Raw genomic sequence first — 9186 nt, forward strand, 5'->3', positions numbered from 1 at the left:
CCCGCATTTAGCTTAGATGTATCACCATGTCCTTCTCACCCAGCTCTGTAACCTCAAGAGATGTGACTGTCACCCGTGAGGTTAATTTTAATATCACTGATCATAGACTAGTAAAATGCGTGCACCAAAGGCAAAAAAACAAAAAAACAAAACAAAAAAAACCTTCCTTCTTTAACAGTCTGCCGTGTAAGCTATGATTTCTCCTTATGTTTCGCACCCTCTGAAATTTGGTTGACATCACTGTCTGCTGTTCTCTCCTTTTCTGTTCTCTTTGTGTTTGCAGGTTTATGCCCTTTTGGATTTCTTTACTATCTTTTTAATAGAGTTTCAAAGAGATAAAGAGAAAAATCTCTATTGTTAATCTACCACGTTTATCCAAATATCTGAGAAAAAATTTATTGTATACCCTTTTGTATCGCTTAAAGTATATTTGACATGCATTCACATTTATAGAGAGTTTAAAATGGAATTTATATTTTAAACCATTTTAACAAAATTAAAACAAGGATGTATAACTAATACATAAGGAAATACATTAATATTATGATCATAGCTCATTCACTAAATCTACAAATACAATCTCTGAAAAAAGTAAAAGAAAATTTTCTTGGAGATGGAGGAATGGAGGAAAGAAAATATTTTCAAAGGATCAGACATTTCAAAGCCAATAAATCTTTTAGTCATTCTCATCATCATAGCCATTGCAGAATCAGAGAACATGCATGTCCTTCATTCCTATGCTCAAAACCTTTCTTCCAAGCAACAAAAGGACTCTTAGTAAGCCAATAAACATATATGATTAGATAAGCTTGCACCAGTATTTGCAAAGACCAGCAGTATATTTGCAGTGCAATGCAGAGACTGACTTTTACATTATTCTTTTCAACACAATGTCTTCTCTTACTTCCATACATTCTCTGTCCCATGAGTTTTCTCCCTCTGTGAGAGGTTGCAAAACAGACATTAGAGAAATCTATAGGCTTTCCCTCAGCCATGGTCACTCATTTATTTTGTTATGAAAAAAAATTCTGTTCAAGACCATTTTTTGCACCATATTTCATGAGCACTGAAAACTATCTCACTTGAGTTCTTATTGTTAGCAAGGCCATCGAGCTAACTAACTGGCTAGGAATAAGATAAGGGGCACTGTTCATGATGTAGATGGGAATCATCACCTCAGTTATGTTTTGGGTCCTTGTCCTTCATGTTGAATACAAGATGGTGTCTACCATCTGACTGGCCAAAGAAAGAAACTGGAATTAAAGTCCCTTTCCTCTCTATAAGATTCTGTTTCTTCTTCTTCCTTTTATTCCCTTCTGCATTAATGAAGAACCTGGTTTGGGGCGCTGTATTACTCCTATCACCATTCCTCCCCCATTCCGACAAGAATACATGATGCAGATGCCACCTTCTCTTCCAGGGAGGCCCAGAGCAAGCTGTGGAGGTTGGACTTGGACTGCAAGGATGAGCAAGGGACCACTCCCTGTTTATGTGGCTTTCATTTAAAACTACTTTGGTCCTGGATGAGGACCCACTGGTGTCAGCTAGTATCCAATTTCACTTATGACGAGTTGGGAAAGGGGGAGGGTTACTTCCTCTTCTTATGCTCTAGCCAGTGGTGTGATCTTTGTGTCAACCGGAGATTGAGGGACAAACCACCACAGACTGTGCTGGAACCAGAGAGGATCAAACAGTCAGAGACACTCTGCATCCAAGCTGAGTTTGGCTGCTTCTCAGAGTTTGTGCTCAGCTCCCCCTGCAGCTCCTGTCACTGTGTCAGTCAGAGCACAGTAGTACACGGCCGAGTCTGCCCCTTGGACTGAGGCTTTCTCCAAGTGGAAGGAAGTTTGTTCTCTGTGGTGCGTGGCTTCAAAACCTTTCTTGAGTACCTTCTCCTTGTCCCTCGAGGCTTTCAGGAGGAGCTGTGGACCTTCTCCAGAGTATTGGACATACCAGAAAAGAGTGGGGTACGTCGTGGTTGAATAACTGCAGTTGATAGTCAGGGCAGCTGTTTCTGAAAGGGTCACTGGGCCTTCTGTCTGCATCACTGAGTCTCCATGGGTTCGTCCTGGACAAGAATAAAACAGTTCATGTCTCCTTGGGCATAAAGCTCTCCAATAAAATTATGGTTAAAGATTTTCCTGATGAAACAGAAGAAAGAATACACATTTTTAGAGGCTTTATACTTACCAAGCATTAAGAGTACCACAGTCACTAAGCCTGGAGAAGAGTTCATCTCTACAGTGTCACCTGAATAACGTGCTTGACAGCTACTATGAAGCAATGTTGAGGTCACAGCGAAGGGCCAAAGGGAAGCCTGCATTTCACACAGGAAGTGTGTTTGTGTTAGGATACTGCTCCCCCTGGTGGACGAGGACAGAAATGGGATGCATGTTTCCTAGTCTCCTCCCCTTGGCAGAGATATGTTCTCATCCCTGACTTTATTTATGAGGCACGTGTCAGTCCTCAGGTGACACTTGGAACCCTGATCAATAACTGCCGTAACTTCTCAGATCTGTTTTGTTCTTAGGACGCTCCTAACATCACTGCTGAATAACTATTATTTGAAATGCAATGGTTCCTCATTTCTAAATTATATCAAGTGCAAGGAATACTACACTTTTAATGAAAGATTTTTAGGAGAAAAAGTCACACTAACTTATTTGTAGTCATATATTCCTGCATACAGACATCATTAAAAAATAAAATTATGAATCCTAGCAAGAAAAAAAGCATACTTGAAATTACTGAATTTTTACAGAATGATCTGAGATGAATATATTATTCTCCCACAATTTCAGTGACACAAGATAAGGTGACTGGCCCATGTGAAACAAACAAGTACTAATCTGACACTCTCAGTGGATGTCTAACCTCAGGGATGCTTTCTATTACCATCCATCTGCCAACATTTTGTTGCCAAACTTTAACCAAATAATTTTCCACCCACTGGGTAGCTTAACCTTGAAGATGTCATTCTGCATCAAAAGCATGGAGCATGAGATAGGACTGTCTTCTTTCCCAGCTTTTCGATTGTTAAAGACAAATCAGCAGATATTCACACATCAGCTAATAGTAGAATCAGTGTGTGAGTGATTTAAAATTACAGAGTCTAGGCTCCTACCACTAACTTTATAAATCATATTTTCTAGTATTGGTGAATTTGTAATTTTTGAAATCTCCCAGATGGTTTTGTTGCAGCCAGTCTAATACCAGCCTACAAGATTTCATTTGTAATCACTGCTCTATACCAAGATGGTCATCAAAGATCAGCGAGAAAGCTCTGGGATCAGCATGGAAAAACATTGCCATGATTATACCATTTGTAATTGGTCTTTTTCTATGAAGTACCAGCAGCAAAAACAAGCATTTCTTTAGCTCCCTTTTTATGATCGTTTATTTTATAAAACAAAACAAAATCCTGAGAGCTATAGGATGAAGCTCTGGAGAAGGATGTATCTTCTGTAAAGACTGTAACCATCAATCCTTTGACACATAGATGGAAGCTTAGCTGTGTCTCTGTGCTGGAGTTCACTCTCCACAGATTCACATCAAGGAGCTTCATGAGTCCAAAATCAACATGGGAATAGTTTCCCAGGTGCAGATTTAAGTAATAAAATCAGGCTCAGATACTGTTTGGGTTCTTCCCTTCTCCTCCACCATCTGAATCCCATTGTCAGAACCTGCCTCAAAACTAAGCTAGAAATGAGTTCTGGAAAAACAGCAAAAACTTCCATTTTCACATACTAAGAAGAAAGCAAAAATAGGTTGGGATAATGCTGAGTTGAAAATAATGTATCACACATGAGTGCATAAAGTTGTTATCTATACTTTTATTTAAAAAAAAACATAGTTTTAGGCCAATGAAAACATAAAGGAGAAGTATTTTGCATTTTTGGTGACACGAGAAGACTTACACATTACTGAATGAGGATATTTGTTAAATTTGGATTTTTAATGGCTTCATTGATATATAATTGCATAATAATAAGGTGTACCTATTTAAAGTATACAATTTTATAAGATTTGACCTACATATATATTTGTGAAGCCATCATCACAATCAAGCTGATGAACATATGCATCACCCCCAAATTTTCCTCATATCCCATTGTAATCCTCCTCTAAACGTTCTCCTCACTGCCCATCTCCGTTTCCAGGCAGCACTACTGTCATTATCAATTAATTTGCATACTTTATAAGTTCCTATAAATGGAGATATATGAACTTTTTGTTAGCTTCTTTTACTCAACACAATTATTTTGTGATTCTTCCAAGATTTTAAGTGTGAGTGGTTCATTTCTTTGTGTTGCTGAGTAGTATTCCATTACATAGATATAAAACAGTATGCTTATGTATTCATCTATTGATGAACATTTTGGATTTTGGTTAGTCCCAGTTTGGGGCTGTTACAAATAAAGCTGCTATGAACTTTTGTGTATAAGATTTGTATAGACATATGCTTTCATTTCTCTTCGGTCAATATCTGGAAATAGAATGCCTTGATCATAGGTAGATGTGTATTTGAATTTATTTAACTTTCTTGTTTTTTTCCTAGTAGCTTCTTTGTAGAGTCCCTTGATTTTCTACTCAGATAATTATGCTGTCTGAGAATAAAGATAGGTTCACTTCTGCTTTCCAAACTGTATGTCTTTTTTTTTTCTCTCTTATCTTAATGCACTGGCTACAATTCCTAGTACAATATTAAATACAAGCGGTGGAAGCCAAAACTCTTCTTTTATTTTTGAAGTTAGGAGGAAAGCATTTAGTGTTTTACCATCAAATATGACATCTCATGTAGGTTTTTCATAGAGGCCCTTTATTAAGTTGAGGAAATTCCCTTCAATTTCTAATTCACTGATAATTTCTAATCAGGAATGAATGATGGATTTTGTCAAATGCTTTTTCTGGACATATTGAGGTTTACCCTTATTAATTATCTGCTACTTGGCAATGTCCGTAGCTCCATCTTTGATAAATCATCACAACAAAATATTAAATAAGATATCACCCTCCTGTTTTACAGATAATTAAATAAAGTTTAAAAATGTTTAGTAAGTAGGTGGCAACACGAATAATTTTGAACACAAATCTTTATGATAGCAAAACCCACATTCCCTGTTTTTAACACTATAGATTGTTTTCAGAGAAAACTTGGAAGGAAAGACAAAGAGTAGCAAAATTACTTCTTCTCAAACCCTTGATGTATTTTAAGACATCATATTAACAGGTTCCATATTCATCCAAATCAATATATAGGGAAAATAATTAAATAATTGCAGATTTGGCAGTTTCACCAAAAGAGAAGACGGTATTATCAAGGGTGCTCAAGCTGCAACTCAAGAGCTGACCACCAGGTAGCGAAATGGCCGTTCTTTTCAGATCAGTATTAGGCGCCTGACTTGAGCAATGCACTGTAGCAAGAGTGGCAAACTCTTCTAGATTTCTTTCAATCACAAGGACGCTGGAACTTAATTCACACCAGTGATCATTCTCTCTCTCCATTCCTTATAACCTGCTTAAAATAAAGATATCTAAAATACAGTGGCTTGAATTTACCGGTGTGAATGTTGCTTATATATGGGATTATAGCTCGGTCCTTCCTATATGACTACATTATTTAAACCTAATCAGTCAGTTATGAAGCTTTATTTCACAAGATTATGAGACATTTATAGACAGAAGGGAGAATAATATTCAGATGCATTCCAGGGATCTGAATAGTCTATACATCCACTAAATCTGAGCCAGACCATTTGAACCATAGTTACTGGTCCAGAACTTTCCAGAGTAAAACTTGGAGCACCTCACAATAAAAGACAAAGGCAGTAAATGGAAGCCAAGACTTCAGTATAAATATTGTTTAAAAAAATTATCATTTTTTCCTTATTCGCAATAGAAATAATGTAAATGCAATAAGCAAGTTAAAGAAGAGGAAAAAATTCTATGTCTATAATTTTAGTCAAAGAAAGGGAGAGAATCCAAATATTTGTAAGAGCTGCCAAAATCAGATAAGTTTGCACAAATACGTACTGAACAGGTACAGTGAATCATCCCAGATCCAAAAGAAATCATTCCACATCCAATCCATCAAGCCAGCCTTGAGAACACCTTCAAGACTTTTAAGATTTGTTAATATAAAGAATTATTAATAGACTTCCAAGTATTAAAACAATTCTTTAATTGCTGAAATATATATTTCATGTTCTGTGCATATATTTGTCCCTCCTATTTTTCAGATTATTCTAATATTCTAGTTTTTTTAATAACAAATTATGGTTTTATCATTGATTTTATTATTTTCCTCTGATCAGTCAATTTCTGCTTTAAATTTAATTCCTTAACTCTAATTTTTTTCACCTTGTTTGTTGTTCATTGTCTAGCTTCTTGAGTTGCATGCCAAAGTTATATAGTTTAATATACCTTTTTTTTGTATTTGAATAACCATTAAAAATAAATGTACAAAAAGAAGTTCAACTAAATATGTATATACAGATGAACATGTAGGAATACATAGAGAGAAATTTATTTGAAGATAAAGGTTAAAAATGTTGAAATTCAGTGAAAAACATTAAAAGTCCTTTATAACTCGATAAAAATAACATTCTCCTGAAATAAAAAAATTTTGTAAAACAGATATTTTAAATATTGATATAATCATTAAATGCAATTCCAACTTTATTTTCAATTTGTTTTCTTCTGTTGTTTCTTTTAAGGGAGGTACATTGAACATGAGTAAAATGGGATAGAATTTATAACATTTATGTTGGAAAATAAATGTGTAAAAATTACCCCCAAAAGTCTTGAAAAACAGTAATAGTGAGGATTTACCTTCACAGGTAATAAAATTTTCTATAAAGCTGTCTACTCTGGTAGGCATAAAATGAGACAGCAAGATCAATGCAAAAAAAGTCTTTGGAAACATAATGAAAAGAGGAATTTAATACATTTCACAGAAGGTGATTCATAATAGGAGGAAAAAAAGGTCTTATTTATATACAAATTAAAAGGTTTGTGTCTCTGTTGTGGAGAACTCCCACATATCCCTCTAAGACCCAATAATTATTGATCATTTTATGGATACAACTGATGGGGAGCTCCAGGATAGAAATGGAGCTCTTTGAAGCCAGAGGTGTTAATGAGATGGAATGAGATCTTAGCACAAAGTTTGTCACATAGTAGACACCTCAGAAAGTAAACGAGTTCCCTTGACTCACAGCAAATAGACCTAAATTAAATTAATTCAGAAATAGCATAAAACAACATGGTATATTAAAAGAGGAAACATACAGAGAGGGCCTTCACTATTGAAAACAAGGCCTGTAATGTAAGTGAAGGAAACCAGAACGTGTCACCCCGAAAAATGCCTCTTTGATATAAAAACTATTTTGAGTAAATGTACAAAAGGACCCTCTTTTTCTCCCTAAAGGCAGTAAATAAATTCTTATCTTTGTGGGGAGAGATTTTTTTTATCAGCCCAGTGTTGGCATCAAGGAATTTGTCTATTTAAGAGCCATAAGGATTACCAGACCCTAACTGGACTATTACTAGCCGATTATCCTCTCAATTCTTAACAAATGTATTATTTCTTTGTCAAAAGATATAAAAGCTTCCTACTCTGGGCACTTCGCCAAATATTCATTCTCTTGTGAAGACTCCCATGTACATACAAAAATTTAATAAAATCTGTATATTTTTCTCCTATTAATCTGTCTTAGGTTGAGTCAATACTTAGGCCCAGCCAGGAACTCAAGTAGGGTAGAGGAGACTTTCTCCTCCACCACATAATATACACTCAATAAATATTTATTAAACAAATTTATCTGAAAATGCAACATATTACGTATATTTTTTACTGATTTTTTTTTGGTCATATGTTTCTGAATTTCCATTGCTCAATCTAATCACCAAATGGCAAAGATTTTATGTAGCTGTTCTTTCTTTCCAGTCATGGTCAAAAATTCTGTATGTCTACTTTCAAGCCAACGATTCAGGAATAAGAGTGTTTTTCACAAATGATAACTCTGGACATGGTCTATGAACAAAGATAAATATTTTCTTAGAATGCGTGTCCTCCCTCTAACCCCACACCTGTGCTGCCACAGCCCTCGCCACTTCCTGTCTGTGATGGCAATATCCTGCCCTGGTCCCTACAGCAGGTGGATGCATCAAGCAGAGCCCTGGGTTTTGGTACACCTCCCTCCAACACACCTCTCACTGTGGTCTCACTCAGTGCACAGAAATACACTGCAGAGTCCTCCAGCTGTGAGGCTGAGATGACGAGTTTGATGGATTTGCTTGCCTTCTGGAAATTCAATGAGTAGTGACCTTCTGTGGCGTTTTGCTGGTTGTAAGAGTCCTGACGAATTAGGAAAGTCATCGCCCCACTGCTGGGCTGCTTGTACCAGGATAAACTATAAGTTGGATCACTGGTGTCGTATGTGCAGTCCAGGGTCACAGCCTCCTTCTCCTGCACTAGCATTGGTGGTTGCTCTTGAGTTACCTTCTGGGCAATGCTGGATCCTGAAGGAAAAAAAAAAACAAACATAGAATCAGAAGTTTAGGAATAAGCAGTGTGGAACAAAGAAATCCTATTTTACACCCTACTACCCCTTCCTTCCCAAGGTACCCATAAGACTGCTACCCTCAGTCTTCAGGTCATAGAGGAGGCACAGTCCCCTGGGACCATCCCTACCTAGCCAGCATGAAGCCATGGCCACCTTCAGAAGGCTGGAGAGAAGCATGTTTCAGGTCTTCCACTAGATGGAAAATGTCTTCTTCAATTTGAGGGCTGTGCAAGGTGAGGCGAGCCCGACAGGATGAGGGGAGACTCACTGGTCTATGTGCTGCTGCTGCCTCAGAACAGGAAGCAGGGGTTTGCTGCTGTAGCAAGTTGATGTGGGTGACGTCAAACTTCTCTATGGACTACGTGAGAGTCTCCCTCAACCCGAACTTCCTTTTGCATTAAGCAACTCTTCAACTGATGGCAATTACCTCTGAAAATAAACACAAGTTAAATTTGATACTGAAAGCGAGACTGATGATTCCACTAATGCTGTGTTCAGTCATTGCATCTGCAAAGGAACTGTGAGGGTGGCAGTTGTTTAAAAATACTACATGTAACAGATTATGGAAACAGCATATGATGTAAAATGTATCCTCAGATGTATATATTCTGATCTTTCC

The 9186-nt window shown here is 36.9% G+C and overlaps 1 gene segment (V, D, J or C); it reads right to left on the reverse strand.

The window, feature by feature from the left end:
- Window positions 1-988: 988 nt before the first annotated feature.
- LOC105064699 (T cell receptor alpha variable 14/delta variable 4-like) lies at window positions 989-8853 on the reverse strand. The segment is given in 3 exon segments: window positions 989-2068; window positions 8212-8523; window positions 8696-8853. Coding segments are annotated over 3 exon segments (696 nt in total).
- Window positions 8854-9186: the final 333 nt, after the last annotated feature.

This window comes from Camelus bactrianus, chromosome 6 (assembly GCF_048773025.1).
Source record: "Camelus bactrianus isolate YW-2024 breed Bactrian camel chromosome 6, ASM4877302v1, whole genome shotgun sequence".
NCBI classification, from domain to species: Eukaryota; Metazoa; Chordata; class Mammalia; order Artiodactyla; family Camelidae; genus Camelus; species Camelus bactrianus.